General features: G+C 38.0%; 1 protein-coding gene across 1 annotated transcript in view; it reads left to right on the plus strand.

Moving 5' to 3' along the window:
* Positions 1 to 13,012, plus strand: part of FAM169A (family with sequence similarity 169 member A) — a 34,506-nt gene extending 21,494 nt beyond the window's left edge. Inside the window, exons 7-13 of the mRNA XM_068177046.1 lie at positions 413 to 541; positions 4,940 to 5,049; positions 7,297 to 7,351; positions 7,683 to 7,821; positions 9,902 to 10,067; positions 10,936 to 11,142; positions 11,725 to 13,012. Of these exons, the coding sequence (XP_068033147.1) occupies positions 413 to 541; positions 4,940 to 5,049; positions 7,297 to 7,351; positions 7,683 to 7,821; positions 9,902 to 10,067; positions 10,936 to 11,142; positions 11,725 to 12,258 (1,340 nt within the window). The 3' untranslated portion in view covers positions 12,259 to 13,012. The remainder of the gene's footprint in view (positions 1 to 412; positions 542 to 4,939; positions 5,050 to 7,296; positions 7,352 to 7,682; positions 7,822 to 9,901; positions 10,068 to 10,935; positions 11,143 to 11,724) is intronic.
* The last annotated feature ends 6,912 nt before the right edge of the window (positions 13,013 to 19,924 follow it).

Consider the following 19,924-nt stretch of genomic DNA (forward strand, 5'->3'; position numbering starts at 1 on the left):
CAGGTGCCTACTAGAGTGTGAGGTGACAAAAAGCACTCAGTTACATCCTCTGCTTAAGAACCCTTCTGTCCTGAGTCGAGTTTTGTTGTTGGCAGGAACAGTAACTAGTGAAGTTGCAAAAATCCCAAGTGGATTCTAGGAAAAGAAGAAAATCCCATTCATCTTTCTTTGCAATTCAAGATAATAATGGAAAGTATTTAAACCTATATTAAGAAAGGGTTAATTAAGAAAGATGTGTAGGGTAAAGCAAAGTTTATTTCAGACTATACTATTTTATTAAACAGTTTTTTATGTTGTTATTTGTGTATAATGGTAGACTGCAAAATAATTTGATTTCAGATAAACTTTAAAAACTGAGGTATAGCTGAGTATATAGTATCTATAATATAGTGTTTTTCTTGTGTTTGCTCAGCTTGTAAGCAATACCTTGAGAAGTACCCTGGGGATAAAAACCTTTTGTGGCAAGTGGAGGGAGGAGGAGATTGGTTCCAGAGAAAGTCTATTATGTCTATAGTGCAAATGGAAAATCTCAAAACTGCAGGTAAGGATGCTTTGTTTTGCTGTTTTCTGACACTTTGTAAAAGTTGAACAAATACTGTACAAGAGTGACTTCTGTGAACACTGTGTAGAGACTAGCAGAAAGATTTCTATTTGTCCTGAGACCTTTGAGATCATATTTGGAATGGTGTCATGTTTTAACCCCAGCTGGCAGCTAAGTACTATGCAGCTGTTTGTTCACCCTCTTCTCCACCAGTGAAATGAGAAGAAGAGTCTGAAAAAAAAAAAAGTAAAACCTCTGGGTTGAGATAAGAACAGTTTAATAATTAAAAAGAAGATAAAATACAATAACGAAAAGGGAGACAAAAGCAGATAAATAAACCCCAAGAGAGAGAAGTGGTGCACAGTGCAGTTGCTCACTACCTGCTGATAAGGTGCTGAGGCAATCGGCAAGCAGCCCCTTCTAGCCAATTGTCCTCAGTTAATATACTGAACATGATGTTCTGTTGTGGAATATCCCTGTGGCCAGTTCAGGTCAGCTGTTCTAGCTATGGTCCCTCCCATCCTCCTGTGCACCTGCTCACTGGCAAAGCATGGGAAACTGAAAAGTCCTTCACAAAGAGTAATCACTACTCAGCAGCAATGAAAATAGTGTTGTATCAACATTATTCTCTTACTGACTTCAAAATGCAGCACTGTGCCAGCTACTAGGGAAAAAATAATTCTATCCCTTCTGAAAATGTGATGATATCCACTCCTTATTTTCTGTATCTTTTATGTCATATCCATGTTCTGTTCTTTGCAGTACACCATTAGCTGTCCTGTCTTCTGACACATACGCACGCATCACACACATGTATCATTGCTTTAGTCTATGGGCCATCCCTCTAAAACGTCTGTTGAGTTCCTTTAGTCCATGACTTTGAGCTCCATCTGTTGTAACAGTCTTTCAGGGCAGAAAAGATTTTGCATCAAGTTGGATTGTTGCATGCTAGAACCAATTCTGCTTCTGTCACCACTGCACTTGTTTGATTTCACAGAGTTAATTCTTCATTGGTCTGGGTGATTTTTACTGTAATACCTTTGATATGGCAATTGAATGGGAATCAGGTTCTGATCCCCAAATTCAAAATGGTGAAAACAAGTGCTGGGAGGTACCCAGTTCAGTGACAGGCATATAACCATGATAGAGACAGTAAAAAGTGTTATATGGCAATTAAAATCATGCAATTAAATTTATTGGCTACTCAACACCCAAAATCTAATCCCCATAAGGAATGCAATGGACTTTCCCATCTTCCTGTATTACCTGCTAAGTAGAAAGTGCTTGCGCAAACTCTATTCCAGAAATTATTTTGCCTTTTCATGAAGCAGGAATAACCCAGACTTTGCCTGTTTATGCACACTACAGGAAATGTATCCCTTTCTACAATGTGGGGAAGTTTGGATTCTGCTGTGTCAGACTGACTGTCAGATTCCCTAGGGTTTACTTAACAGGTGGCTTCTGTTAAATGTGTGTCCCAATATTTGGAGGTCCTGCCACCCACTGCTGCAGGTTAAATGGGTAACAGCCTGTTGTATCATTTAATTTTTCTGGAGGCTGTTTCTGAGGCACATGACAAGGAATGTGATAATCCCACTCAATGCCATGGTCTTTGCCCCAGTTGTCTACAAAGCTGTTTAGGAAATTAATCCCACTCCCTTATTCTGGAACTTCTGGGACACCCTGCCATCTTCTTAATGTTTTCTTCTTAAGGCCCACTGTTTCTGATGGTGGCATGGGGTTCAGGCTATATTGTCTCCTCTCTAGGTGTTGCTTCCACCATTATGAGTACATGACATTTTTCCCTGGAGTTTTGGGGGAGTATGATGTAGTCTATCTGCCCAGTCTCCTCATATTTCTATTTCAGTTGTCATTCTCCATAATAGAGAGGCTTTAACCACTTGACCTGTTTAATTGCAGGGCATGTTTCACATTCATGGATAATCTGTGAAATTGTGTCCATGGTTGAGTCCACCCCTGGATCATGTGTCCACATAAAATTAATCATCCTTGATTGTCTGAGGTGTCATGGGTGCACCAAGGTAGAAATAATGTTCCCTTCTGTTGACAATTCTGATCCACCTGAGTCGCTTCAATCTTAGCAGCCTGATGCACTTTCTGGTTGTTCTGATGTTCCTCTGTGGCCCATTTCTTGGATGATCAGTCTCTATGTAAAGTACTATCACAACCAGGTCCTCCACCTAGACAGCAGGATCTTGTCACAATGTGGCAGCTCAGATGGCCTTACCTTTTTGCTGCCAGTTACTCTGCTTCCATCACTGCAACCACCCCACAGGGCATTTGCCACTACAGATGTCAGTATAGAACTAAAATAACAGTCATTTTTCTCATTCAGCAATGTCTAAAGCCAGCTGGATGGCCCTTACTTCTGCAAACTCACTTGATTCGCCTTCTCCTACAGCAACTTGTTGTAGGAGACTCGATCTCTGATCCTTCCCAACAATGTGACAGAACAATCAGTATATAAGGCATATTTCTTCTCATTTTCTGGTAATTTATTACACAGTGAGTCCTCTTCAGTATGAGTCAACTCATCTAGTGATATTACAAAATATTTTCAGGCCAGTCCTTAATCACTTTCAAGATTCCTGGACAACCTAGTTGGTGCAGTATTTCTGCTGGTGCACCATTGTGGTAGTGACTGGCACCTGTTATTCTTCAACAGCTCCACAAGAGAAGGGTCCTCTGAGACAAAATGCCAGGCAGACAGATGCTTAATTTCCCCTATCTCCAAGGCAGATGTAGTGAAAGTGCAATGCTACCCTTTTGTGTCCCTGAAATATCCTCTTCTGAAATGGTCTGTGCCAAAGATGCACAGAATCTCTGGGCCAGTCACAGTGACATGCTTTTGCCACTCATTCCCAGTCAGGCTAGTTTCAGCCTCCATTATAGTCAGCTGTTGGGACCTCCCTGCCACTCCAGAACTACAAATGGGTTATTGCCCTCTATAGCATGATGGCATTATGGCACACTGTGCACTAATGTCTATTAGAGCCTTGTGCTCTTATGGGTTTGACATTCTAGGATACTGGGTCCTCACATTCCAGTGAACTTAACTAATCATCTTCTGCCATTGACAGGAGGCAGGGCCCTCTAGTACTGGATATTGAATTCTCCACCCACTTCTTGTGAAAAAGGATTAGAATTCTTTACCACAGAATCAGGAGTAAGATTAGCCATTCCATTCTGTCTGGGGAATTGCTGACTGGAGCAGCAATTTTCCTGTAAGAATCCACATTTGTGATTGTTTTTCCTTGCAGTTCATGCCTATAGGGTGGAGGTGGATTTTCCATCTCATTTTTTAATATCCTTTCTGTGGTCCCATAGAACTTTAAAAACCGTGATGTGTACCCTTTATCCTCTTTTTTTGGGCAAAAGAATACTCTCTTAATAGCTGCGATACTTGTCTGTACAGGTGGGGAGTAGAACCTGTCTTCTTTTTGTTGCTGTAACTCCTGGAGCTGTTTTTCATACTTTTGGAACAGATTTTTTCACAGCTGAGAGGCAAGTCCATAGGTGGGAAGAGAGATTTTCTTTGTATTCCCAGAGTTAGCAAACCACTTCATCCACCGTGGATACTTCTTCATCTCTCTAGGTCATTAATGCCAATGCACACATGATGATGATGATGTGCTACATATACAAATATCTACCATGTGGATTATGTACATTGGGCTTTGTCTTGATCTGTATGTGACTGCACATTCTTTGGCTCATAACAAATAATCTCTAGCACAGCTAGCTACTTCAGGTACTAGACACCTCTCTGTCCATGATGGTCCACTTGCCTGGGTGACATGGAATGTCTTCCTTGAAGGCCTTTCCTTCACACTTGACAAGCAACTAAGTGCCACACTCTGCTTGTCCCCCACCTTAGTGGGGTGGGGAAGATAATCTGAAAAAAATGTAAAACCTTGGGATTGAGACAGGAACAGTTTAATAATTGAATTAAACAGAAACATAATAAAACAATAATCATGATGAGAAGGGAGACAACAAAAACAGAAAAATGAAACCCAAGAGAGAGAACTGATACACAATGCAGTTGCAGTGATTAGCCCCTCCCAGTTCATGCACTGGGCTTAAGAACGTGGTGTGGAATATTTCTTTGGTTAGTTCTCCTGGCTGTGTCTTGTCCCCAGCTTCTTGTGCACCTGCTCACTCAGCATAAGAAAGTGAAAAGTCCATGAGTTAGGGTAACCCTCATTCAGCACAATTAAAACATCAATGTGTTATCTCACACTAAATTCAAGACAGAGCACTGTATGAGCTATTAGGAAGAAAAGTACCTCTGAAATCCCTGAAAGCAGGACAAACAGTTGTTATATAAAGGTACTAATTTTCTCTTGCTCTGTTTACTCTTTTATATCTTCACAGCAGAAACCTCAAAGAAGGAAAATAAGAGTTTGCAAGCAGAGGACAATTTTTGTCAGTCTGCAGTATCTGAAGCAGGTGGACCAAGGACTGAGGCAGAAACACAACTAAGTGTGGGTACACAGTCTGTTACATTTTTTTTTTTTTTTTTTTTTTTTAGTATATTGTTACTGGAAAAACAGTTATGAGAAATTATTTTTGCCCATATCATTATAACTGAATTTGCCATAATGTATATAAAAGATAAATAGCTTTGTTACTTTCTGTGTGGATGTAATGCTAATGTCTAAGATGGGTTGGTGTTTTTTTTTGTTTTGGTTTTGTTTTTGGTTTTGGCTTTTTTATTGGGTTTTTTTTGGGCAGCTGGATTTTCCCCATGCATGTCGAGAGTCTATGCCACAGCTGTCAGGGTCTTTAATTTGAGCTGTTTACCAGCAGATTACATAAAGGATAGTAGTTCAACTGTCTCTGAGATTAAACTGTTTAGAGGGGTTTTAGAAGTACATATCCATGTTACAGTTCAATATAATGGCTGATGTTCAGTTTGCATGGAGAGTTAGACATTGTCCATACAAAAAGACCGCAGCTTTCTTTGCATGTATTTGATACAGCAACCAGATTACAGCTGCTCGTAGACATGTGGTCATGGATATGTTTGGGTCATTAAATATTATGAAGCTCTTCCTTTATTTTATTTGTGTTCTGAAACCACACAGAATGTGCTTGACAGTCATTCATAGCTCCAAATACCATCAGCATGGATTTTGCATGCTTTAAGGACTGTCTGTGTTATTGACACAACCATGCTTTCATAGAAGTCAGTGCTTTAATTAAAAATGGGAAATTATGGCTAAATCAATACTCTCATATATTAATATTAAACTTTATATTTAGAATTTAAGTCAAGTTTTCCCAATTGAGAAAATTGGTATTTCCCAAAGCAAAATCGACAGAAAAGTAGTGATGTTTTTAATCTCTCAATGACTGGATGCAGTTACTCTTACTTGTCTTTCATTTGTAAGAGTGTCTCTAGCCTCATCTCTGAGTTTTAGATAGATTCCAATAATGATCATATCAGCAAAACTATCTGAAAACTTACATATTTTGGTTATAGATCTATATGGATATACCTGGAGAAAATAGAAGACTGATAGTTGTTTTGATTTTTGTTGCTGTGAATTAAAAAGTCAAGCCCTGCCTCTTGCCCTTTTCCAGAGGACAAGACTGTAGATACCAAAGTGTTCCAACTCCTCATAGCTTGGTAAAACAGCTGGCAGCTCTAAAATTGGCATCTGCACCATCTATAAGCAGTTCTGCAATGGTTTGAAAATTGTTGGACCACCTAAGAAAATAAAATACCCCACCTTCCCCGAAACCATGAAAAAACATCTCCAAACTTTAACTTTTACCTTTCACTTAGTGCTCCCCATTTTGTGCAATTTGATTCTAGAATTATTTGCTGTTAGTTTACAAATTCTTATGTATTTAGTACTTAATTGAAACTACTTCAAATAGTAGAATGTAGACATGGCCACTTTTTGCTAGCCTTCTTCCACAGTATTGGTAGTGAGACTGGAAAAGTGAACCAGGGTGCTGGTAATTGCTGTTCCGGATTATTATTAGCAGCTAAGAAAAAACAATGTACCTAATTTTATTTTAATGTGTACAGCTTGTACTCACTTTATTGTATTAAGTGCTGAATCCTCAGCTAACTTGCAGAAAATAATTAAGGTATTGGGATGGTGTGGAGAAACGGGAGACAAAAAAAGTTCTAGGGAGAGGGAGCTAAGCAGCCTCTTGTGCTGACTGTGCATTACTGATGAATCACTAAGTTCTGGCTTTTCTTATTTTTTACATGGGTTGCCATTTTCTGTTGGATGTCATGATAAAAATAAAACTATACAACAGGATAAAAGTATAAAAATAAGATTTTGCAATTAAATTTTGCCAACCAGTGCAGTGTAGTCCCTTGGGTTTATACAGAAAGGGGAATCAAACAGAAAGAGGTTCCTATAATTGAATTGTGTGGACACTTGTTATAAGCAGAACTGTTAGGAAAACATCTTGGTAGTATTGTTTATAGTGACAGGTCACTTTCAAATCTTGTCCTCTACATTGAGGCCAGAAGTAAAAAACAGAAAAACTAGTTATCCATGACATAAAGATAACTTTTAAAAAATATTAAATTTGTTGAGACAGAAGACTTAGCTATAAAGTAAGAATTGTTTTAGCCATTGTTTTAACGGATCATTACTATGAAATAGTGCTTTAGAAAGGTGCAACCATAGGTAGGATGATGAAGGTATTTTAGTAAATTCAGAAAATTTTAGAATAACATTAGCTTTGCTTTTGTTCCACAGGCTGACTCTCAAAAAGGTAAAGAATCAACAGATGTCCATGCAAGCACATCTGAAGGTAAAAATAACCTTGATTATCAGTATTGCAATTATTCTAGATGGATAGTTTTGCAGGCTATTTTACAGCTTTCTATTTTACTTCATTCATCTGTAAAATGGATATAAAAACATGCTTTCCTCTAAGGTGCTGAGATTCAACTCATAAATGTTTTAGAGGAATTCAGATAAAATTGTTATGAGTCTTGGTAAAGATAATATCCAGAAAAAAAGTACCACAATGAAATGCTGGTTTAGTGGCACTCAATTTCTTTCATGAACTATTTTGGGTGGAGAGGTCATATGTAGACTGAATTTGTTCACTTGAAATTTTTTTGTGTTATTCTCCTAAGACCCTAATGCAACTCATGTTTCCATCTGGACACGAAGCAGTCATTTAAAACGTCAGAAGCTAAGTAAATATAGACAGAAACCTGGACTTGAAACTGCCCAACGAGATGAGGAAAATGCTCTTCAAATGTCCAAAAGCAGGTACCAGGAGCCCATTTTTACTGATTTCTAACATTGTTGCTTGGGCAGCCATGAACTACATTAGTGTCTCAAGGTGTGCAACTGGTATTTCTTCTCCTTTCTGTCTACTCTACTTGCTTGATTTTAAAATTAGTAAAAGTAAAGTCTAATGCAAGCTGGGAAGAGAGAAAAGTGAGACATCATTTGAAGAGTGGTTGCACCAAAATGTAGTACCTGTGAAAGCTCAGTATATTAGAAATAATAAGAAAAGAGTGAAGGCTGAAAGTGTCCTGTTTTAACTGAATCTGTACAATGGTAAAAATATTTGTATTCACAGCACAGTTTCTTGAGATAATATATCTGGACTTATATCCATAATACTCTATGTGGTCTTTGAGGAGGTATCCCATCCCCATTTCTTGTTACAGTTGATATATTGCAGTAAAATATAGTCTGGCTGTTCAGCTGGGGAGCTGGTTGCTGCTTGTCATCTAATAACAAGTGTTATAGAGACCATGTCTTCAAAGGAAAGCCCTTTGTTCAGATAGTATTTTAAACCATCATATCTGATCTAACACCCTGAAAAGAGCCCAAAACAATTTCCAGTTTAAATGATGTTAATGTGTGTAACAACAGTCAGATGTGGATGACTTGTAGTATGACTTGTGTGCCATAACGGTGCTGACAGGACAGGGCTTGGAGTATTAATTTGTACCGGCTTTCCATTCAGAATATCTATTTTAAGTAAACAAATAGCCCCTTCCTCATAGACACACTGTGCCCACCCCACCCTGCTCCATGTGTATGTCTCTCTCTCATTCTCTTCCAAAGAAGCCCACTTCAACCCCTAAAACCTCTTTTGACAAACTGAAGGTAAATTGATTATTTTCTAGGAAATCACTCAAGCTTGTGACTTGAGGCTTCTTTAAACATAATTAGTTGTGAGGATTTTTTTTGTGCAGTTGAGGCCTTCCACTAGGTAGCACCTAATTTTTGTGTTTAAATTGCTCTGTGGAATTACAAATATTGTATTGCTGTGCTGCACTGTCAGTGCACTGCCCTAAGCTGGTTCAAACAGGTCAAGTGGCACACCTGATACTGCCACCGGTTAAGAAATGCTGTTACTTCTAATAATGTTCGTATGTGAGAGGACTAACATTCTACTGAATGTCAAATTTTGGGCATTGCAAAATTAAGGCAATGAAGTGTTGCTGTTACACAAGATGTGTTACATGGTGTTTTTTAGCAGAGCTAAGAGGAATTCTAAAATGAAGGCATCAGAACAGCATATGAGCTTGGTATTTGCTTTCCATGCACACCAACAAATGACACTGGTCTTCTGTTGTGCACTTTCCTATGGAGTCCTACTTTCATCTCAAGACTGGCATGTAGGATAAGACCCTCCAGTACTGCCTTGCTATGTGATCACAAAGTAGACTCCTTTTGCATGCACTTTTTTCTTTGCTTGTATGTAATAGTTCCAGTTCATCTAAACTTTATAATCTCAAAAATGAGAACTGAATATTTGAGGTACTGTTACTACCCTGCAGTAGTGGGGCAGTGCATCAGCACTTCATCTTTAGATATTTGCTAATGTAACCGCTAGCTGATGGCAACTTATTCACCCATGATGTGTTTATTGCCTTGAGTTATTTTCCAGTCATGGTCTTTGTAATATCTGTATTTTCAGTGATTATACAAATATAGTAGTTTTCATAATTCCATAATTTGAAACTGTTTCTACAGTGGGGATGGGGAGAAAAAGAAATTGCTGTTTTTCTGAACTCTTTGTAGCTTTCAAATATGTAATGCATCACTGCTTTCTAAATTTAAAATAACAAACTTAGAGAAACTTCAGATTTCTTTCCCGTAAAATGGAAGTGAGACAGATATAATTTTATAATTGCCAAAGTAGTTTTCCTAGTTCTTATTAATTTTTTTTCCTAATGAGGAGTTAGCCATTTTTAGATGCATTTAGTTTTTTTGATTTGTATTTTATATGGCCAGCATGCACTACATAATTGGTCATGAAAGAATTTCTGTGCTGAGATCACCAAAATTATGTATTAATCTGAAAGATATATCTTAATATCTGCTACAGGCCGGAACTTCTTGCCCACAAATCTGAAAGCTCTGAAGACTTAGTAGAAGTGCCTAAGGTGGATACTGTTGAGATGGATGAGGAAATAATTGATGAAAATGAGGACCAGTCTTCATTAGAAGCAGAAGTGCATGTATCACCCTCTGAGAAACAAAGTGAGACAGAGGTGAGCTGGAGGGGATGGCAATAGCAGATAAGTTTGGAATACAGCTACAGTTTCTGTTAAATATGGTCCTTGCTACCGTGCTCTATGTGATTCTCATTGATTTTTTGCAGCAGTACTTCATTAAGAAGTGTATCTGAGAAGTTAAGGCTAGTAGATAATTAGTTTCAGGGAATACTGTACGTATTTTGAACAATAGAGTTTATAGGATCTTCAGTAAGATGACTTTCTAGCTTGTCTACCATCCTAATTTTCTTCATTGATTTCTCCTAACAAGAAATTACAGACAACTGGGATAAGGTCAAGATCTGACCCAGTATCTCTAATTTTTAAAAAAAGTTTTTTGAAGACATCAGTACCTGGTATGCTTCAGTGACTTCTATTGGCTCTTTTTACTTCTCTACTTAAAACTTGCCTGTTGGATTTAAACATCAACTTTAAGTGCAGCTTTTAGCTTTGCCTTGTTAACAACTTAAATTTAAATTTCTGAATATTCTTTGTGCCTAGCAATGCCCTCAGGGTTTTATGTTCTTACTGATGGATGAGAAAGTGGACCTAACACATGTTGGGTTCAAGGAATGACTGCAGGATGCATAAGACATGCATTAAAAACCTCTTGTCTTGGCTCCTGACTGTAAGCTATGGTCATGTATTTAGTGCAGGTGGTAACAACAAACTAATACTCTGGCTAAGTTAGCTAATCTGCATTAAGTTCTGCCTTCTTAGCACACAATTCTGGATATCTGAGCTATCTGCTTCTCACATAAAGCTGCAAATTTAGATCCCATGTACATCCATGAGTGCTGGGGAACAATTGCTGGGCATGATTTACTTAAAAATATAATTTTTTTAAATTTTTTTTTTTTTTTAGGAAATGCCATCAGACCCTCTTAATGGTGAGGTAGCAGAAGAAACTGGTAAGACCTCACTCATAGCTGAAGGGGAGATGGTAAATGAAGTGCCAAGTGGCGAATCAAAATTCCCGTCTGAGAATCAAGGAAAAGAACCTGTAATGCCATTTGTTCCATTGACCCTTGATGCTCCAGCAAAACCCCCAGAAGACACTGAATCAGAGAAGGTGAGGGAACTGAAACAAAATGTGAAGTTATTTTTACTTCAAAGTGTACTTATCTTGCAGGGATTTTTTGCTTTTTTTAAGTAACAGAAAGTAGCCCCTAACATTGTGTGAAACTATTGGGAGAAACAATTATTAGGCCAGATGATGTAAATCCATAAGGAGAATATACTAACATTTAACTAATTAACTAGTGCTAAAATGCCTTTGCTTTCAGAACACAGGTTTTACTGTTTTCTTATTTACGGTGCAAAAGCAGATTATTATATGCTAGCAAAGCAATAATTGTATTTGTCTAAATTAATATTTTTCCTTTGGGATTAATATCAGAGTGCTTTTTCTGTACCTCAAATTACTCAACTCTTTTGAACAGTTAGAAAATCAGAGAGAAACTCTGGATATGAAATGCAGGTCACAAAATAGTCTTGTGCTAGAAGAAGGACTGTTTTGTCAAGTTATGTGTGTAGAATTAAAAACCTGCTGAATGCCAAATTATCCTCTGAGGTTAATAGCTAGGGGCAGTAGTTGTTCAGTGTATTTTACCTTCAACTAATTGCCCTTTTGATTGTTTTCGTCCACCCACAGGTTTTAAATGAAAATGATTCAGAAATGTTGACTGAAGAAGTTACATCAGTAGAGAAGGAGGGCACTGAAGAACAGCAAGAATTTGAAAAGGCCAGCACTGAAAATGCAGCTGCTTCTGCATCAAAGGAAGAGCTTTCTGACAATGGCCTGCCCAACTCTGTAGTAACTGAAGCAGCAGAAGAATCTGTTTCTGAAAACCTCCCTTCCTCATTAGAAGATCAAAATGAGGAAGCAGGGCACAACTCGCAGGAGGCACCTGCTGCCTTGAGTCAGAGCTCCTTGGTAATGGTTGAACTTGAAGGTGTTTCTTTTCAGCAGCCTTCTGGACAGGAAGCACAGAAGAACCAGTTGGAAGAGCCCTCAGAAGAGTCTACAGAGCAGACAGATCATTACACGCAGACAGTGGCAGAGCGGGCTGCTGACAGCAGCTCTGAGGAAGCAGAAATTGAGGTACCCATTGTAGATCGGAGAAACTTGCGAAGAAAGGCTAAAGGCTACAAAGGTCCACCCAAGAAAAAAGGAAAGCCAGCTTAATAATCAAATAGTGATAATTTATCTATTTATAACAAGGCTATTTTGTGTAAAAACATTAAGGTGTAACTGCACCATATCTGGCACAGGACACACATGCTTAAAATTCTGGGTTGGATTTCCTCTTGGATTCATCACCTTTCCTCAAGTTTTGATTTGTTTAGTTTTTAAATTTAACCACTAGAAATTGAACTTCTTCATAGTATGCAAGTAAATAGCCAGTGTCCTCCCTTCATAAAGGATACATGAATAGATGAATAAATATAGTTGTGCTATCAAAGGGAATAGTTTCTCTATTTGAGGTGGTAGCCATGGAAGAAAAATGCAGTGTGAAATCCTGACCCTGTCAAGGCCCCTTAAATTGCTATAGACTTCCTTGTCACTGGACATCACTCGAGTTAATTTTTTTAAATAACTTTGTGTTCTCTACTGTGGAGAAAAGCAGAACAAGAAAAATCCTTCATTGTTTCTTGTTCCCTTCCCACAGACTAAGAGATTAAAAGAATGTAAGATCTCAAAATGTAGGTCTCAAAATGTACAAGAAGGTGTCGCTCAGTAGATCAGTGCCACATGAGCAGTACTTGTCTTTCATGAGAATCACTCGAAACAGCTGAATCAGTAGAATGCAGTGCAGTGTCCGCCACAGCACTTCCTGATAATGGATTTCTTGAGCAAAGATTAAGAGATGCCTACAAAGTATACTATTTATAGCTTCCAAAGCAAGCATTTTGGTAAGCTCAAGTTTTTCCAGAGTATATGGAATGGAGCCTCTGTATGGAATCATTTGAACTGCCTTCCTAACTACTTGCATGTGTTGAGTGCATAACTGCTTCCTTGTTGCATTACAGGAAAAGGATATGACAACTCTTGATCTTGTTTTGGTCTGAATGGAAGTGGTTCTTTGTGTTTTCCAAATACTTGGCTGGTGCTGTGGGGTAACTACTAAAATGTTGTTGTTTCCCAGGTGTGTGACTCCTGTGAGCACTGACATTTCAGGTGGTTGTGATATTCATTAGTGTATTTGTGGGTATTTCAGCAATTTAGTGGGTATTTCAGAAGTTTGCCAAACTTCTATGCCTTTAGGAGTTAGTGGGTGATACCTTGCAAATACTTCTGATTCCCGCTTTTGTTTTCTAACTTGAGGGGAATTTCTGGGATGATAGCTTCCCAGTTGATGACTTTTCTTAAAAGCAGCAACCAAAATTCACTGTATGCCAACAGGATACAGTCTGGAATAAACCCAGACTTTTCATGCTCATTTCCCTTCTGAGGTTCTCTTGACAAACTGTGTATTTAACTTGTCGCACATACCTAAGTTAGCCTTAGTTTGCGTGTGTTTCTTTCCAATAAATGCAGATCCTTTTGTAATGGGCTAACAACTCAGAAATAAAAGAACAATCATTCTGAGAAGAGAAAATGACACCACCTTTTGTCCTGCATATGCCTTTTCCAAGATGTGTGAACTTGTCTTTTGCAATATCTCAAAAAGAGAGGTACAAGGTTCACTTGAATAGTTGCAATGCTGTCTTAAATTTTATCCTTATATGAAGTCAATGTAATAATCTGGTTTTGGATTTTTATGCTTATAAAATTTTAACTCTATTTAAAAGATATTCTAACTATATAAGATACATTCATACTATTTTTTTTCAGGTGATGAAGTACCATGCTCCTTTTTAATCTCTTAAGAGCAACTTACAGAAAATAAAAAGGCAGTTTTAAAGAAGTGTGTGTTACCTTAACTTTAGATTCAGGGTGTGTGAGATTACTGAGTTAATTTTGGGTTTCTTGAACTATTGCATGTAGCTATAGTATCTTATCAATGTACATACAGATACTCCTTATGAACGCCATGATTGATAAATATTCAAGATCATTCCTGATTGTGTGTAAACATATTCAAGTGAACCATAAGCATTTCTAAACTCATAAAGCTTTTTATATAAAGCACATAAGACAAAACTTTTGTTATTTTCTGTATGGTTTCTCTTTTACTGCTGAGATTAATTGTTTAAAAAAAAAGAAGTGGCTAGAAAACACATCTATTGCATTGCTAAGAATTGGGAATTTTTGTGGACTGGTGGCCTAAAGTGGAGTGGTTGTATGCAGTATACTGCAACTCATCTTCCATTTTTAGGGCAAGCTTTACTGATGATTCATCTTCTGAGTCCTTCAATTGATAGAAATGTATTCACTTTGAAAAAGTTAAGGATTTGTTAACTTATGAGCCCCAGTAATTTCAATTACTTCTAGGTGGATTTTTGATATGTATGTTTATCACTTGTATTCCTAGTGAAGTTGGAAAACTGTTCATGAGAAGGTAATTTCACTCACCTGGCTTTTACTTTTCATGGCTAAGTTGGAATTATTTCAATTAGTATCTTTCTTTTGAGACATTTGCAGAGTAAATATATAAGTATTATGAGATTATGATATTAGGATAGTTTTGGTTTCTACTGAGAACAGTAAAATCTCTGATCTAATTTTAGTGAGTTTTAAATACTGAACTTAAATTCACATGTTAAAAGTATACCCTTGAGTAGATATCTTTATAAATCTGGGGTGCCTGGGATAATAGCTGATAAGCAGACTTTTACAAACAGAATGTGGGCAGTTGTGGTGCAATTAGCAATTCCAATAACCAGTACAGTCATGAAAAACGGGACATTGTTCTAACAGTGATCACAGCAGTACTTTGAACCAAAGGACACATTTTATTTCTACAATTTCTTTGGCATCAGTCTTTCTCCAGTAAATGCAGAGTAGCAAAATCAAAATACTGATTTTAAGTAATAGTTTTTATTGCTGTACTGATTGTCCCACAGGAACAGTAGTTCAATACCTTATTAATTCTGTTTCACTTATGTAAGGGAACGTGTTTGACAACTATATTGACTGGAGTGCTTTACCTTGGGGACTATTAACTGTCTTATAAACATCAAACTCTTAAACAATTTTGAAGATCCTATTGCACCAGCAATGAAAGATTAAAAGATCAACTTTATACAAGTTTGTACCAAATGTTATTACGAAATGCTGTGGAACTATGTGTGTACGGTGAAAGCAGGCAGTATTATTTTTGAGCTTTATTTAGTCTAGGAATAGAGTTTAAAGAACATTAATTTGTGATTTCAGCCTTGCACTTAAATGGTAAATGGTTTTGTACTGGAATCCAATATTTGTTCAAATGTCTGTCTTGTACTGCTTCTCCCATATTCTCTCTTGGTCTATTTTAATTTAATGCAGAATTCTTGTTTGCTGTTCTCCTGTTTCATAGTCCTTCGCATGAAAGTGTATATATCTTATTTTAAAAGCGCTTTAACTTATTTCAAATTATGTCTGACCTTGCTGCTTTTTTGTACCATTTCTTTTGTAAATGTCAGTAATCAAATTGATCATTTACAATGTCATTGACACTATTAGCAACAAATTGACCTAAGTTTCAACTTCCTTGCTTCTAAGTGACTGTTCTAAAATATTACCATGGGGATACACATTAAATTTATTTCCACAAATGTGGTGTTAGATGTTTTCTAAACTAGTGATACCCTGTTTATAAATCTTATGAAAGATGTATTGCTATTACATAGTATTGTACCTTAGTCTTGTTACTGTGTTAATTTTTCCTGATTTTTAGTACTGTCTTGGCTGCTTTTGAAATGTTTTGAAGTAGTAATAAACTTTTATTTTGTGATTATTTTTTGCTTGGATTTTAATATTTGAGTCCTTTTCTGCTACAAAGGAAGCACATTTTAAAGTGGTTCAATGCACTGGAACAGTCATTTTACAACCTGTCTTCTACAAAGGAGTTTTTAAGAAATCAAAAATTATTAATTAAAAACCTTTGTATCAATCAAAATAATTTTCTTTAGCTTATGCATCAAATCTTATTTTAAAAAAGCAGCAGAATAGGCTCTTCTGAGCACCACGGCATGCATTCTGCTGTTTATATCAGTTCTGCAACATGATGTAAACTTAGGAGTTATTAACTAGTAGTTCATATATATAGTATTTTGCCATAGACAAGCCAACTAGAAGTGCTGTAACACACTCCCCTACAGAGTGGTACATTAAAATGTCTTAAGTGCAATTGTGATATTCAGCCACCAAGTTATGTATTTATAGCACTAAATATACTAAAGCTTTTAAAGACAGCTGTTGAATTGCTTTATGTTGTTAATGTCCAGCAAAGACTAAAGCAACAAGAACTTTGCTTTATAAGAATAAATGGAGGTTTACATATTCTGACAAAATGCCCTCTCTCCAAGCAAGTAACTTACCAGTTTGTTACCCTCTCTTACTTTCAAATGACTTGTCACTAACACAAAGTAAAACTTACGAGTTACTAAGTCTAGACTGGGGCAATGTGTTAAACTAATAAAATAGTTGTAATAGGTTATGGTTACAGTTACTGTGTCTGTACAATCCTATAAGAGAAGTTATAAAGATTGTACAAAAGCAGCTAGCTTGACTTCCTGCCAGAGTTCCAGATCTGAAACATGACTGGAGAAGCATCTGTGATAGAAGAGCTGGAGATGCAATTGTTCTTCCTGCAGAAGAGAAAGCTCAGAAGGGTCTTAACCTTGTGTACACACACCTGGTGGAAGGGGACTGTATGTTACGACTGGTTTAGTTTGCTTAATGAATCACTGTCAAAGGTATTAGCAAAAGCAGGCTTAATATAAATTTGCAAATCATTACTTTAAAAAGTTTGATGGCAAGATTCACTTTATTACTTACTAGAGAGATGAAGCATACAAAGGAAAACTGAATTAGAATCAATCTGAATTTATTCACAGAGATAGAGAATGCAAAAAGGTTAGGGATACTTCCTGCTGAGTCATGATGTTCAAAAAGGACCCCCTTACTTTTGTAGAAGCATAGAAGATAAGGTTTGTTGGCAATTACACACTGAACAAGAGCAGGACATGGACTGACATGGGGACATACAAAGGTAGGGCAGCACTTTTCCAGCAGACACAGGAATAGGGTTGAGGTAGCCCCATGACTCCACGAAGCTCAGGTACACATGTGCCCCAGGATCCGGACAGCGCATCAGCTGGACCTTCCCTTCCCTTCCCTTCCCTTCCCTTCCCTTCCCTTCCCTTCCCTTCCCTTCCCTTCCCTTCCCTTCCCTTCCCTTCCCTTCCCTTCCCTTCCCTTCCCTTCCCTTCCCTTCCCTTCCCTTCCCTTCCCTTCCCTTCCCTTCCCTTCCCTTCCCTTCCCTTCCCTTCCCTTCCCTTCCCTTCCCTTCCCTTCCCTTCCCTTCCCTTCCCTTCCCTTCCCTTCCCTTCCCTTCCCTTCCCTTCCCTTCCCTTCCCTTCCCTTCCCTTCCCCTTTATCCAAACTCCACTGGTGTGTCTAGGAGATCAGGGACTAACATACCAATTTCCATGCTAAGTATGGAATTTTGAGGATCCTCTGGCTTTTTTAATTCTGTTCAACCATAAGCACATACAAATTTTGGATGCTTCCTTTTCCCTACAGATGGGATGCCACAGCTTTCCAAACTCCTGATATGATTGAGTCCAGTCTTAGTTCTGGACTTCATCAGTGGTTTATCTGTAAAGGACTTGGCAACACTCAATCATTGACTGTTTAACATTTATGAAGAGATTCAATGGCATTTACTCAACAATATAACATAATTATAGATCTGAGATGACAACACTTATACTGTACTTGCTACAGTGTGTTTAAATCAACTCACAGATATGTGTATATGTACAAAGATAAAGATACCTACTGAAGTTCCCCTTAAGTTCAGTATATAAGAAATACTCATATCGACTGCCTTTGCATTTCTGAAGGAGTAAGGGCTGAGCCTTAAGCAGTGTGGGGAGCTATCAGTTCAGGTCCCATCATCAGCTTTTGGCATGGGTCCTCTGAATATTGCAAACTCTCGAGTTAGTGAGCTGTGGGAAGTGTTCCCTTCAGAGGAGCCTGCTGTGGCCCAGGAGGGTTGAAAGGGCCTCACTTAAGAACATTGTTTATAGGATTGCAAGTTGATTGACTTAAGACATCAGTTAATCATCATCCTGGCTGTAAGTAATTACTGGAATTCTTCAAAAGTCCAGTAATAATAATACCGTTCCACTGGCTATGGTTCCTGTTTATGGAGTGTTTCTGGTAAGCTCAAGAGTAGTTTAACTGTGCAGGAATCATTAATCACGGGAAAAACCTAATGAGATCTGTGGAGGAGGCAGAGGCCATGTATCACTGCAGGATATAAAGATGGATTAAGACTCAGTGGTGCCCAGTTGGGGAAAAACTGGAATATAGGAAATTCTATTTAAACAAAAACCAGTTTAAACTAGAAGTGGTCAAATGCTGGATCAGGTGGCTCAGGGAGGTGGTGGAATCTCCCCACCTGGATATACTAAAATCTGCTGTAGGTGACTACTGCCTGTATAAACTGGAGGAAATTTATTAGGGTTTGACTTGCAACTTGTGCTAAAAACTCTTCGGCTAGAAGTGAAGTACTATTTAAGAGTAAGAATATAGTGGTGAGTGTCGATATTTATAGTGATAAAATATTTCTGTTTACCACTAAATCCATGACTGGAAGATTACCAATTCAGTTGCAACATTACTGAAAGCTTCCAGTTTAGAAGCAGCATTTGATTTCTTTATTTCAAGAATGCAAGCTACCTATATATTGATCAGCGAAAGCTTGTGACCTGTAGCTTCTCTTCAGTATTTCTTAAAGCCACCAAAATTGCTACAAATAGTTGTAGTATCAAGACTGTAAGACCATTTTAAAGTTCACATCTTTAAGCTCTTTTAAATTCATACATTTTAACTTCTGAAACTGTTATCTTGCTTGAAACTAAGGTGCCACACTCTCCTAGATTCATTCATTTCACTAATGCAGTCATGGAAACAAAGGGGAGAAAGGCATGAGAAAAGGGGGCAGGTGGAGAGTTGCTGCTCTTCTGGTTATATTTCACTCTGCTCTGTGGTGGTGCATCCCCTACTCCTTTTCCAGGCAGTGCTGTGATCTGACAAATGCTTGCTGGGCCTCAGCCATGACTGAACAGCACCCAGGCTCAGCTCCTCTTGGGCTCATCAGAAACACTGCCTGTTCCCAGAAACAGCTGATAACAAGTTCCTGTTCATAATGAACAAACTTGGAAACTGTTTCTCTTGCCTGACTGCCCTAACATCCTTGATCTAACACTTTCAAAGAAAGCGTCTGACCCTAACTGTGGCTAGGATGAAACACTGTTATAACTAAAGCCCACTCTCTCGGGGCCCCTAAACAGAGGTCAAAAATAAGACCTCCTGAACTGCAGCAGGCTGCGACTAGCAACTTCCAAGCGGGGCCTCTCAGAGCCAGCTAACCCTTGTTTGTCATATACACAGGATTGCTGAAAGAGGATACCCTCTCCCGGCCCAACCCTTCAGCTGCTGAGAAGATCAAAAGCATCCCAAGTGAGCATTTCACTACCTCTGACGGGAATGTTTCACAGGTACCTTGCACTTAGTGTGCATGCATGTGCGCATAGGCTACAGAAAATTCAGGAGAAATTCTGCTTTCTTAGGCTTATAAGTACCGTAGGTATCTAAGTTAGGCCTGTAAGTTAAAGACATAAGATAAATGTTGTCAAGTGTTGTGCTTTTGCTAAGTTGTTAAGTTACAAGTTAGGTTAAGTCCTGTTAAACGTTG

Source organism: Anomalospiza imberbis, chromosome Z (assembly GCF_031753505.1).
Source record: "Anomalospiza imberbis isolate Cuckoo-Finch-1a 21T00152 chromosome Z, ASM3175350v1, whole genome shotgun sequence".
NCBI lineage: Eukaryota > Metazoa > Chordata > Aves > Passeriformes > Viduidae > Anomalospiza > Anomalospiza imberbis.